The sequence below is a fragment of the Parasteatoda tepidariorum genome, chromosome 11, assembly GCF_982258835.1.
Source record: "Parasteatoda tepidariorum strain Cologne lab strain chromosome 11, Ptep-v5.0, whole genome shotgun sequence".
Taxonomy (NCBI): Eukaryota; Metazoa; Arthropoda; class Arachnida; order Araneae; family Theridiidae; genus Parasteatoda; species Parasteatoda tepidariorum.
Window position 1 is genome coordinate 62,528,560 of NC_141765.1, and position 14,623 is coordinate 62,543,182.

Here is a 14,623-nt window from a genome sequence, read left to right on the forward strand (position 1 = left end):
TGGTTAACAGACTAAAAATACGGTGGGTTTGATGCATACGGTGGGTTTGGTACATATGGTGGGTTTATATAAAGCACAAAAGCTTGTTTTAAAAACCAGCGCTTACAAGGGAATAGCATACAAGTGTTTGATTGCAGAACTAAGAGAGCAGAACATGTTAACAACGTGTTGGTGGTGTAACTTTAACGATGAAATTCTAATGTTGGATGTTCATGCTAAATGCTTACTTGAATCTAGGGAAGAGTTCTTGCCGGCATCTAATTCTGAATAAAATCAGTACAAATTCTACAGTTCTTCATGTTAATGCCTATGCTCTCTATTTGCATTGAGTCCCGCAGTGGACTGATCGTTAAGACACGGTTCCCAGCAGATCACCGAAGTCAAGCATCACTGACTGCGGTCAGTGTGCGGGTGGGTGACCACTTGGATCAGTCTGCGTAGGGACCGAGGGTGTGCGGTATTGGTCCTCGTTAAACTATGCTACCGTAAAGTGCTCGACTTCACGCGCAGGTTGTCGGGCTACCGAAGCGGAGGTGCCATCCCCTCCGCAGAGGAACAAAATTGTGATGGCATGTTTTCGGATCATCCTCCGGGATGTTTTCCCAGACCGTCGCAAATAGCCCATTGTGCAGCTCTAGTGCGACGTAAATTAACAACAACAACAACTATTTTTATTGAAGTGTCATTATTCTTCGGTGAATTGGAGGTACGAACTTACGCCTTTTTGTTCGATAGCTCAAAACTTCCGCAACGGAAAAAGCCCGTAAGGCAGAAATAAGGCACCGGAAAACATGCAATAATGCACTAAACCAATCAGTAATAACACGAATAGACAACTACATTTCTTCACTAAAATTCATTTAGTTGTTTCGGTTTTAGCGAAGGTGGTTTATGATACTCCGCGTTAGTAGTTTTAAAAGAAAGTTATTGTAAAATTTAATCAAAATGAATTTTTTAATAATACTATTTGTGTTTCCTCAAACTACGGTGTTTAGTGCTATGGTTCGAGGTATGTACGCAACTTCCTGACGTTGTTCTGCATTTGTAGACTTCATACGATTTGGAATAATAGAATATAACGTAAATTATTGAATGAAAATGCGATACGTCCATTTTGTTTTCATTGCTTTCTCAGCCGTTGTTGTTATCATTGTAATAAGAGGTATGTGTACTCTGATAAAATGAAACAGACAGTACAGTATAAGGCATATTTAGTATTCAGTACATGTGTTGAATTTTTAAGTGCAGTGCTCCTTGGTTTACAAAAAGTTTCGAAACTTTTCAGAAAGGAATATTTATAGCTTCACGCAATTTGCTTTCGTATAGAAGATTTCTTTGATTACACTCGCTTCTTTAAATAAATAACTTGTACAATGTGCAAAGTGAAAAAAAATTCTTAAACTTTTGAACTAATAAGCAGAAATTTCTGCGTTAAATTGTTTGAGAAACTTAAATATATTAATTTAGATTCTAATTTCAAACGTTCAAAATTAGGGAATAGTCATAATCTAGAAAATATGATCCCAGTAGTTTAGTCAGGAATTCGTTCGAAAGTTTAGTTCCCTTGATATACATTTTTCGTATTTTGCCCTAACTCTGAAACTATTCAAACTAATATAAAAAATAAAAAAAAAAACTTTGTACACAATTGCAAAACTAATTTTTCCCAAAAAATTTCCATGTAAATAAAATATTTTTTTTCACTTTAAAAAAATTAAATTGTATTACATATTTTTAAAGTTTTCTTAACTATATAATTTTAAACTACAAATTCCAAATTTGAACAAACTATGGTTCTCAAGAAAGTCTTTCAAAATTCTATTTTTGAAATTTTACTACGAAGACACTATTTGACTAATTTCGTCTATATTTTGGATTTTGTAATTTAAAACTCTTCCTTAAAACTTTATCTTTTGGACTATTAAATTAAATAACGAAAATTAGCAATTGCAAAATATAATTACTTTCATCTTAGAACTAATGTTTTCGATTCGCTTGAATTTTTCTAGGTATGAAAAATGCACGAAAAATAAAATAGGTAAAATCTTCGTCCACTTTCTTGACTAAATTTTTTTTAACAAGTTTTCCCGATTGCGGCTATATCCCCCTTCATATTTTAAGTCAGAAATTATTTTCCGTCGAAAAATAAGGTATGTTTCTTAAGAGAAAATACATTTTTGCGTCTGGTTTAGTAACTTTGAATATCGTCTACACAAAATATTTAGCATATTTGAGGAACATATTGATTTGAACCATTAAAATTGCATCTTTAGTGCAAGATAAATCGATTAAGGTGCTCTGATAAAACGTCATTAAAGTGCTTAATTTTTTTTCCCTTGCTTTCTTTGCATAAACATACCTTTATTCGATGGATTCGAATTTCTAACTCCCAAAATATAGCGGGTAGCCGCAATCTCCGAAATATGGCCCCACTAATTTGGTCAGTAGACCTGTCGAAAGTTTGGAACCCTTAAATTTATCTTTCGCGTATTTCACCCTATCATCGAACTTTTAAAGATGATTGAAAAATTTTTGCATAATTATGAAATCAGTTTATTCCAACATAATTCCATGCAGAATATAACTTATAGCAAATATTTTATTTTATCTTAGCGTGTTTCAGTTTCATAAGGGTGTTATTGTGAAGTGCGCCAAAAAAAAACCGGACCACAATGAATAACTTTTGATCTAATGATCGGATCTTCACTTTCTGAGACTTCATCTTAATGACTCAAAGTGGTGACCTCAAATATGCTAATTAATAAGTGCAGACGACATTTTGAGTTGCAAAATCACATACTTTCTCAGAATAAACATACCTTTTTTTCGATGCATTCGGATTTCTGACCCCTAAAATAATGGGGATAGTTGCAATCTGGGAAATTGTTCCCATAGTTTGGATCATGAGAGCGATCCAAAGTTTGGGCCCTTTAATGTTAATTTTACTTTTTGCGTATTTCGCCATATCTCGAACTTTTTAAGTGAATTGAAAATTTTTTGCACAAAATTATAAAATTCGTTTGTCAAAAGATTATTCTATGCAAAAAATAAATTTGAATATTTATAATTTTTTCAATAACAGTCGAAAAATTTTAAATTGTAAGGTACATAATTTTAATTGTAAGGTACATAATAAGGTACACATTTTTTTACATAATTTTATAGAATGAAATTTTAAGTGGTAAAAAACAAAATTTGAACGAAATCTATTTAACAGTTCCTGAGAAATCAAATTTCAAATATATGACTTTCTTTTAAAAATATCGTATATTGAAAATTTGATTTCCAAACCATTCAACCGATTTCGCTCAAATTTTGCACTTTCCATTTAAAACTGCACTTTAAATTGTTGCAAAAAAATAATACACCCTACAATTAAAGGTTTTTCGGCTATTAAAAAAATACTTATCTACTAAAAGTTAGCATAGAATTATCTCTGGATAAACTAATTTTATAATTCTGTATAAAAAATTTTAAATTCACTTAAAACGTTCTCGATATATGATGAAATACGCAAAAAGTAAAATTATTATTAAAGAACGCAAACTTAAGACCTCTCTCCTGACAAAACTATGGAGACCATAGTTCCCAGATCGTGGAGAAAAGATTTAAAGAAATTGAAATCAGTTTTGCTACAATTTCCTTAGGTTTTCACTTACTGATACTTAGTTGAATAATACTTTTCATTAAACAATATTTTTAGTTTTGTATTTTTAAAAAAGTTAGTTTCAATGTAGTCAGTCACTCAAAATAGCTTAGGATAATATCAAAATTTGCACTCCTAAATTTTCAGAAATTTTTCTCTTATTTTTACTAAACTCTCATATGGCTAATGCATTGTATTCTGAAAAAAGCACTCACTTTCATATACAATTTCACAATAAAATTTTGTTTAAAAATTAGAATTTTTAAAAAAATGATGAAAATTTTCTAGATTTTATTAATTTTAAATTAAATTTGAACTATCTGTAATTTGTGGTAGAAATTATATAACGTCTCATTTTAAAATGTTTTATTCAAAACAAAAATAAATTTGCAGGGCTACAAATCTATAAAGCAGGAAAGTTTTCAGAATTCTCAAAATTTAAATATATTTGATTTATCGATCTTTAAACTCGTATTTCTTTAGAAATATCGGTTGGAAACTCCAAATTGATAATTTAGTCATTGATAATTTGATCATTGATTGATAATTTGATCATTGAGATCAAAGAAATTCTAAACTCTGGTTCATGGCTATTAATGCTCAATTTCTCTATAAAAGTAAACATAAACCTATATTTTTTCAACTGTAACATTAAGATACTCCTAGAAAAAGATTTTTGGTATTAACTGCAACTTAATTTTTTCTAGCTATTTTCTCCAAATTTGACAAATATTTTTTTTCAAAAGATGAACATGGAATTTTGGTATGTTTCAAAATGGTATGTTTGATTTGTTTTTGGTATGTTAAACAACTTCAAAATATGAAGAGAGTAACCATGTTTGGCGTATTTTTATGTCAATTTACACTTTTTGTTTATTTTTCCATATCTTAGGAACTATTTTGACAATTTTCTAATGCAGTTTAAAAAAAAAAAAAATTTATCCCAAGATGACCATAAACAAAATACGTATTTTTAAATTCTTAGTTGCATCGTTTTTAATTTGATGATTCCTGAATTATTAAGTACAAATTTCAAATGTTTTTTTTAAAAAAATAACTTTAAATTTTCGAAAATTTAAATGAAATTGGCATAGTTCCCGAAAAATGAATTCTGTAAATTCGAATTTTTGAAAAATCAGAAGCAATTCAAATAAAAAGCTAAAATTTAAAGACCGGAACATACTGAATAAATTTTCCTAGTAATCAGATTGTCAAGTGCTAAATTGTTCAGAGTAGACCTTAAATATGTTAATTAAACGCATGCGATATATTTTTTTGTGCGCAAAATGACTCTTTTGAATAAGCTTTTACTCTTTCCGATGAGCTCTGTTTTTTTATCCTCTATCTGATTTTTTATCTACTGTAAAATATGGTCCCAATACTTCAATGTGGAGAGCGATCGTAAGTTTGAACCCCTCAATACTGATTTTATTTTGGCTTTTTTTGCCACATCTCTTGAACTATTTAAGTGTTAAAACTTAACTATTTACCCAATTATAAAGCTTGTTTATCAAAAGTAGTTCTACAGAAAAAATCTATTTTTAATTTATTTATCAAAAAAAATTTAGTTAAGCTTCAAAATTGTACATAATTATGAAACTTTAAAATTTTACATAAAACAGAATTTGAATAGAATCTCTTAAACTGATCTAGAGAAATGAAAATTTAAACTTTCTTTGATACCTGCATCTGGCTTTAAAATTGATTAAACTGTAAGTGGTAAATTTTACACTAATATGTGGAATATATTTCTTAGAGGTAGTGAACTGAAATTGAATTAATTTTACATGAGTTAGAACTAACTTGGCTTTCACTTTTTAGCATTAAGTTTATTATTCATTCTTTAAAGTCTATAAGGTTACGTTTTTTTAAATATTGGAGTGGTCAAAAGTCGTTTAAAGTTAAAATTATTAACCCAGAAATGCAAACTTCAGACGTTATTGTTCCAATGGGTAAAATCTTTAGTTATAAGGAACTCCATGAAGTATGAATTTAATATTTTTTTTTCTTCTAGAGTTTCCTTTTCTGTTTAATACATCAGATATAGAGGAAAATGTTACCAGTATAGAAGAGGTTACTGCAATGACTACATTGTTTTCCGAAGTTTTTGAACAATTGATACATTTGGAAGATGAAACAAACGAAACAGCACCGGAAGTAGGTATTAATTGGAGTAGCGCTGAAGGCACCCCAATATTATCAGCATTACGTAATTTTTGGGCTCATGCCAAAACAGGCCTTCTTGATCCAAAAGATCCGTTGTCAGAAGGGGCCATAAATGAAAATACAGAGCATGTTGTGAAAGCTATTGAACATGGCTTATGGGAAGCTACAACAATGTTGATCAATCGAATTGAAGAAACTACCTTAACTACTTTGCCAACAAAAGATTTAGTGGCTTCAACAGAACCAACTGTATTAACAAAACGTCAAGGAATAGTTGCACCACCTGAAAAGATCTCAAATGTGGGCCAAAAAAGACAAACAGCATTTGATTTGATGGCGAATATGAGCACTTCCTGCAGTAATTGTTATGAAAAACTGCAAAAATGTGTTCACCAATGTTTTGTAGAGAATGATTGCAATGATGTACAGCGCAAGGGTAAGTGACTGTATTCTTAGATTAATTTTTTTATTTACTTTATTGTACGGTGTGTTTAGACTTGATAAAAAGAACATGAATAAAGAGCAAATACAGTACAGAAATGGACAATTAAAGTTGGAATTTTGAGCTGTCTTTGTCAAAATCTATGCAATGTCATGAAAATCGGAAAATGTTATATAATTCTGGGAATTTCGTCTAGCAAAAAAAATTGGATTCTAACACCACCCATAATGGCTTTACAAAGAGGTCGTGGAAATAAAAAATATGTAAATTTTAATTTTGTGTTTTCAAAATACATTCAGCTTGGTGGTTACCACTTCCCGCTGTTATCTGGAAGTTGTTTGGTCGTTATAGCCGGAAAGTAGTGTAGCACGGAAATAGTACGCACATGGAGTGCTATACTATTTTAGTTTCAATGTAAAATGTGATGGGATCACCACAACTAAAACTAGCAACCAATGTTTTTTTTAAAATTTTGTTGAATATAATTACCATTGTTTCTACATGCCACTACCAAATTTTCATCAAATTTTACTGCATAGTTTTTGAAGCAAAGTGGTAACAAATACTTGAATTACGGTTACCCTGAATAATAAAACGAAATTTAGTTCAAACGATTTAACTAAATTTATCTTTTTACGGAATGGCTCATAAAACTAATTTGCTCATTTGGTTAAATTTGTAAGGCATCTTCGCTTGTAAGCTAACTAAATTGCCAAATGGGGAGATATTATTTCTCATCTACACAACAAATAAATGATTGATAGATACTCAACTCAGAAATTACCTATGAGGCGTGTAAAAAAAAAAGAGGATAATCTGGTGTTATTCTAGAAATTTCCGATATTTTCAGAGGTCTGAGTTCTAAACTTTTTAGAATGCTTTTTAAAAATTAAATTTGGTGGTAATTGAATTGATTTGTCTGATGTTAAATGAATTAATGTACCCGTGACTCACCATCTAATAGAAATTAAAAATAGATTTAGTAATCTGATCAAACTATATTTTAAGAGAATTCGCAGCTATCAGAAAATTCCCGTAAAATATAAGTTACCACTTTTTATAAACACTCTTCTAAAAATGAATAAAAAACTGATTTTTTTTTTCTTCTAACAAATATAAAATTCTAAAATCAGCAGTTTTAGAAAGATTACGAATCATACGCTTGCAAGTTTAAATAATTCACGTTTAGAATTTTCCAGCATCAAATCTGTTTTCGTATGTTTAAATGAAAAAATATAGTGATTAAAAGCATTTTTCTACCGAATCATATTCGATCATAAAGCTTAAAAGGGAAGGAAAAAAACGTAATATAAGGAAATTTAAAAGCTAAAATCCAAGACTATTAGAGAAGGGCCCTTAAGGTTCTTTCCAGATCCACCCTCCCCTCAAAAAAATTATGATTAACATATTTTACAAAAATATTCTAAAGTGTGTTTGTCAAACTATATAAGCATCAAATATACAGGGGGTTCCTTAACCATCACCCTTAATGGACATTTTTAGATCCTTTTTAATGATTTAAAAAAAGTGTGCAATAAGGATCTCAAATTACTATTTATTCTAAAGAATAAAACGGTAGTGAATTTAGGGATCGCTGTTTAGGAAGGTGAAAGGGGAAATATCAAAACTAGTTTATTTGCCTGGTGAATGATGAAAGATAGTTTCTAATAAGTTCTACAATTCCCCTGTTTAATCCGGTCACCTGATTTTGATAATTTCAGTCCTTGCCTCAGTAGAGATTCGTTATAATTTGAGAGCGTAATAATTTTTTCCTTACATAAATATGCATTTGAGACTTCTATTGTGTATACTTTTATTTTAAAATAATTTTATAGAACAACATATAAGTGTAAAAACACTTCGAAAGTCTTGCATTTCAAAGGAGTTCAATTTCTTTTCCTTCTAGTTCATATTATAGTTGCTTTTGCCATAAAATTCTACATTGAATTCAATTTCAATGATTTTTAATTATTAATAGTTTCTTTTCCATCCTAGTTCGCTCTTGTCCTCCAGTTCCAAATAGACTCTGCAGTTTTTTCACTCAGTGGAGCCCTGTTGATGAATGTATAAATCATTCAGATTGCAAAAGTCCTCTTTTGTGCTGCAATGACGGATGTGGTAACAAATGTGTATCTGGTGTATGGAATTCTTGAGAAACAAACTACTTTTGAGTTTATTTTTAGATTTTAAATAAAGATTTTATCTGTTTGTTTTGAATGGAGAGAATTATTTCATTCGGTTATAGTTGCGATTTTATTTTATTTGTGAATACAATGATCGTCGAAACGTTTTCGACAGTAAGTAAAATGATGCATTTTATTTATTGTTTCATTTTACTAAATATGAATATTGACTAGTGGTATTGTTTCAAACAAGTTTCCCTTTGAGAAATTTAAAATTAGTTGACATGCAAGTTTTTTAGATATATCTAAGGCTCTTAAAACAAGTAATGTATGCACAAAAAAATGCTTGCAGAAATTTCTTGGTGTAATATTTTGCTACGTGAAACTACTTCAATAAAAGTGTGAGTAAAAATTAAAAGTCCAGCATTTTTTAGCAGTGATGCTTTAATTTGATTTTCTACTGGGAACCGCGTCTAACGATCAATTCAATGTGCGACACGATTGATTTGTTCGATTTGTTCATTTACGTCGCACTAGAGCTGCACAATGGGCTTTTGGCGACGGTCTAGGAAGCATCCCTGAGGATAATCCGAAGACTTGCCATCACAATTTTGATCCTCCGCAGAGGGAATGGCACCCCCGCTTCGGTAGCCCGACGACCTGCATGCGCAGTCGAGTACTTTACGGTGGAACAGTTTAACGAGGACCTATACTGCACACTCTCAGTCCCTGCGCAGACTAATCCAAGTGGTCACCCACCCTCATACTGACCGCAGCCAGTGATGCTTGACTTCGGTGATCTGCTGGAAACCGTGTCTAAACGATCAGTCCACTGCGGGACTTGTGCGACACGAAATAAATTGATATGATCCTTAGGGAGTTTTCTCACTGCCTACTATTCGCATATGCGATAGAAAGGAAATGCGTTCACAGTAGGTCACCGAAACCCAACTATCAATGGATGCAGTCAGTGAGCGGGTGGGTGACGGGACTGACGGTGCACGGTATCTCTTAGACTATTCTACAATAAAGTGCTGAACTTCACGCGCAGGTCACCGAGCTACTGAAATGGAGGAACAATCCCCTCTGCAGATGATAAAAATTGTGATTGTAGGTTTTTGGATCATCCTCAGGGATGTTTTTCAGATTAGCGCCAGTGACCTATCACACTTCTCTAGTACGACGTAAATAAAATACTGCAATTTATTTCGGCGCTCAATTAAACTTTTTTCCAGCATAGCGACCAATTTCCGTGGGTCATCATCGGATGCAAGGTAGATTTTCTCGAAGATTTTCATCCTTCAAAAAACTATGCTTTCTTTTAAAATATATTCACGCAATCAAATCTTGCAAGCAGGCATGAAAAGAAACTAAATTTAAAAGCTATGCGTGTATGAAACACTTGAATACAGCAATTTATCTAAAATTCAGTTTTATTTCTGAAATTGTATAGTGGAACTTCGATGCTGAGAATTTTTTTGCTAAGAAAAATAAAAAAATTTATGGCCCCCAATGCAATTTAATTCATACATCGAAATATTTTAATCGAACAGAAAATTATAAAAGTGCTAGTTATAATTTTTTGAACTTTTTAGTTTTCGTAATGACAAAGTAGTGCTATTTCCTTTCATCATCTTTTACCACTCTGCCTCCCCTCTTAGGACCATTCACAAAGAATGCAAAAAAGTAGCGGATGCGAATTCTTTCAATGAAATATATTTAACTGCGCAAAACATGCCAATCGGGCTCTCGCTCACATCTCCAAATTCACTTCCACGAGTGTTTTGCATCTAGTGGGAACACCCCTTTAAGTAGCATTATTACTTCAAGCGATCGCAACGCTCGAATGCCTCATCCGAAGATCAGTTCCATGTTTTGACCCTCCGCCCTTAACTCTCCTCCTCTTTCCAGTTTTATGAGAATGTGCAACGACATTTTCCTCTTCCATATAATTTTTGTATTTAACCGTCAAAAATAATTTCTAAAATATTCAGGTCGCTTTTCTTAAGAAATATGTTTAAACGCAGTTTTGAGTTCTTTATGGGGCACAGGCATTGATTGTAAACAAACAATCAATGGTTGGAGTCTGGGAGGCAAGGGTCCAACAAATTTAAAATAGCGAATTTTTAAAATAGTGTTTTTAACTAATATTCTAAATTTATTTCGAATATTACATACAGATTGCGAAAGATGGTGTGCTAAACTCAAAATTGTGACGCGGTTTTAATTAAAAATTTACTTTACAATATTGCAATTTAAGGATTAATATGTGATCTATTTGATCACTCTGTAAACGTAGTTGTTGTAGTTGTAGTTTCATTTACGTCGCACTAGAGCTGCACAATGGGCTATTGGCGACGGTCTGGGAAGCATCCCTGAGGATGATCCGAAGACATGCCATCACAATTTTGATCCTCAGCAGAGGGAGTGGCACCCCCTGCTTCGGTAGCCCAACGACCTGCACGCGAAGTCTAGCACTTTGCGGTAGCACAGTTTAACGAGGACCAATACCGCATACCCTCGGTCCCTACGCAGACAGATCCAAGTGGGTCACCCACCAGCACACTGACCGCAGCCAGTGATGCTTGACTTCGGTCATCTGCTGGGAACCGTGTCTTAACGATCAGTCCACTGCGGGATCTCTGTAAGAGTATTTCGTGTGATTTGTAATGTCATGTCACCACGTGATTAGAAATGAATGTTTATTTAATACCTGCATTAAAATGATTAATATTACTTAAGATTTAGTGTTTTATTTATGCTTGTGTGTTTTGATTTATTTCAAAGCATAAGATTTATATTTTAAAGCATATATATATATATATATATATATATATATATATATATATATATATATATATATATATATATATATATATATATATCCTTCCTTCCTCAATGGCACGACAGCCCCGGGTGGGCCCTGGCCTTCTCAATCAACTTCCTCCAAGCCTGCCTCTGCCTGGCAGTTGTCTTCCAGTTTAAGACTTTTAGGACTGAAAAGTCTCTTTCCACGCAGTCGGCCCATCTCAGCTTTGGTCGACCTCTTTGCCTTGATCCGATGGGCTGAGCCGAAAAGATTATGTTTGTCGGACGCTCTCTGTTCATTCGAATGATGTGACCAGCCCATTTAATTCTTTGAATTTTTACGTACTTGACAACTTCAGGCTCTCTAAGGGCCCGATATATATATATATATATATATATATATATATATATTAAACATAGTTTTGAGTATATCATAGTCAATCAATCTTTTTATATTCCGTTGCATATCTTAATGAACTTTTTATTTTGAATGGTATTATTTTGTTAGAAAACTGGTCTTCTGAACTTTGAATCGGGATAGATATGATTCACTAATTCCATTTTTATTCAGTAAATTGTGGATTTCGCTGGGATCACAATGTTATTTATGTTGTTTACTTACATCTTATTTATGTTGATTTTGCTACTCTAGTATACATAGATCAAAATAGTGTACATATATCAAAATGAATGTTATTAAAGATTTTGTCCTGTTTGTGTTTTTAAGTCATTAAAACAGAATTAATACAAAAGTGTTTTTTTGAATTAATACAAAAGTGTTTTTTTGAATTAATACAAAAGTGTTTTTATGTTTTAAATCTATTTAAGGGTTAATTTACATTGGTGTTTAAAACTTTTCTGAAATCAATAATTGCGAATTGTATCAGAATAAATCTTTATTCACATTAAAATGTAAATCAAATATATAAAGTGTCGAAAGTACATCTGAAGTTCTGTCACACATTTAATACTAAAAGTTACTATCACATATATGTGTTTAGAAAATCTTATCACAAATACAAACTATTAAGCTATTCGTATCTTCGCGGTGTACATTGATAACATATTTCCATGGATTTAGTAAAAGATCTATTACTTTCAGCATGGGTTCTAAGTCCATGGTCAGTTTGCCATGGATGATCATCACATTATCCATTGAAATACTCTTTGTGAGATGATTGTTTCCAAGTGATACTAGAAAGCAAGGGGACAAATCGTTTCTTTCGTGATTTTCTGTGTTGTTAATCATTAGTATTATAAATAATTTAAAATTGTTAACAATTATTAATTGCGGAACAATTTTATAGGGAAATATCTTTTAAATTAATGATAACAGCAGTCTAGTTGAGAAAATGAACACCTGATTCAATAAACAGTTTATTTTTACTTTATAAATTTCTTGATATGGATTGCTTTTCCGTAGTAAATTTCTTAATTACATAATTTTTATTTATTTATTTTTCTTGTTGCACTTCTCTAAATTTTTTTGACTAGATGTGAAAGTATATTATTTGAAACAAAGTCAATAATTCGAAGACACACCTTTCAGCAGATATTAACTGGTCAGCTTATTAACTTCTGCCTAAAGACTTAATTTTAAAGCATGACGTGATATATATTAGTTTTAGTCACACTAAATATATTCTAAAAAATTATATTTAAGAAGCTATCAAAAAAATGTATTTTGGGACTATAATTTAATTAGTCTAAAAAAGTAATGTAATTTTAAAAAATCTATGATTTATAGTTACTGTATATAACAAATTTATAGCTAAATCAGGTAAAAATTAAAGGAGTTATCAAATACCTGCGTATCCAAAGTACTTTTAAAAAATTTCGTTTACATTCTCCGAAAACTGGTTTTATACATCTGTAAATGCATGCAAAGATTTTTTTAAATCTTTAAACAGTCTCAATTTATACTTGTACAAAAATTTTCTCAAAATTTGATGAAATTGACTTACATAATGAATAAAAGAAATTGAATAAATATGCAATACTTAGTAGTAAACTTGACATTTATTGATAATTGATATACTTATACTTACGTATATCGATGCTCTGAGTAGTAAATGAAATAATTACTTCATTTAATACATTATTGCTAAAGAGAAGCATTGTTAACATTATTGCTAAAGAGAAGCACGTTTAACCGCAGAATACAAGACATTTTTACACAAATATTATCAAAACCTAACTAAAACATTTGAAAAAATATGCATTGTAAATATGCATGAAATAAATTAATTCTACTCTAAATAGACAAAATTATGAAAAAATAATGTGTATTTGTGAAAATATTAGCTTAATCCTAATATTCGAAACTCTGCCACCCAGAAATTTATTAACAGACACTACTAAATTTTAATGTACATTAAGAAATTTCAGTTTATTTTTCTTCTCTGTTTATGAAACAGGCATCATACTTATTTAATATCTAAAGTAAAAAATCAAGAATTTCTGATATAAATTATAACAAATATTATCTTTAAAGAGAGAGCAGACTCACCCAAAAAAATAAGACTCAAAGAAAAGAAGAAAAAAAAGAATATTATCAAAACCTGACTTAAACATTTCAAAAAGTTTAACAAATATGTGAAAATAAATAAAGTTTACTCTTATTAGACAAAATACCTTAATAGTAATGTGTATTTGTAAAAATATTAACAAATACCTTACATTAGAAGCTCTGCCACAAAGGAGTTTATTAACAAAATAAAAGAGTAATTTTAACAGTAAAAAAAAATTGGTTTGCTCTGTTTATGATGCAGGTGTTATACTTAATCAATATCTAAAGTGAAAAATTAACAATTATTTCTTAGATGAATCATAATAAACAGCATCAGTAAAGAGAGGCAGAACTCACTTACTCACCAATAAAAATAAATTATATTTTTTAATATTAACAAATCTTCAATATAACGACGGTCTGAGAAAATTTCCCGAGGATGATCCTAAGACATGCCATCTTAATTTTGATTTTTTGCAAAGGGAATGGCTCCCTGCTTTTGCAGCCCCACGACCTGCACGCGAAATCGAGCACTTTGCGATGACCGATTTCCTGCAACCATGGTCCTTACGTAGGTTGATCAATGTGGTCATTCACCCGCTTTCTGATGTTAATGTAGCTCATGTGGTTCATTTACGTCGCACTAGAGCTGTACAAAGGGCCATTGGCGACGGTCTGGGAAACATCCTTGAGGATGATCCGAAGACATGCCACCACAATTTTGATCCACCACAGAGGGGATGGCACCTTCGCTTCGGTAGTCCGACGATCTGCACACGAAGTCGAGCTCTTTACGGTAGAACAGTTTAACGAGGATCAATACCGCACACCCTCTATCTCTACGCAGGCTGATCCAAGTGGTCACCCACCCGCACACTGACTGCAGCCACTGTTGCTTGACATTGGTGATCTGCAGGCAACCGCGCTTT

At 31.6% G+C, this 14,623-nt stretch overlaps 1 protein-coding gene across 2 annotated transcripts; it reads left to right on the plus strand.

The window, feature by feature from the left end:
* Positions 1-801: 801 nt before the first annotated feature.
* LOC107440327 (uncharacterized) lies at positions 802-8,471 on the plus strand. Of its 2 annotated transcripts, none has more exons than XM_016053227.3 (3): positions 802-1,009; positions 5,661-6,248; positions 8,250-8,471. In XM_016053227.3, exons 1-3 carry the CDS (start codon positions 946-948, stop codon positions 8,405-8,407), a joined length of 810 nt encoding a protein of 269 aa, XP_015908713.2. In that variant the 5' UTR covers positions 802-945; the 3' UTR covers positions 8,408-8,471. The 2 variants fall into 2 exon arrangements, with proteins under 2 accessions (XP_015908713.2, XP_015908712.2); XM_016053226.5 differs by having other exon boundaries at positions 817-1,162.
* Positions 8,472-14,623: the final 6,152 nt, after the last annotated feature.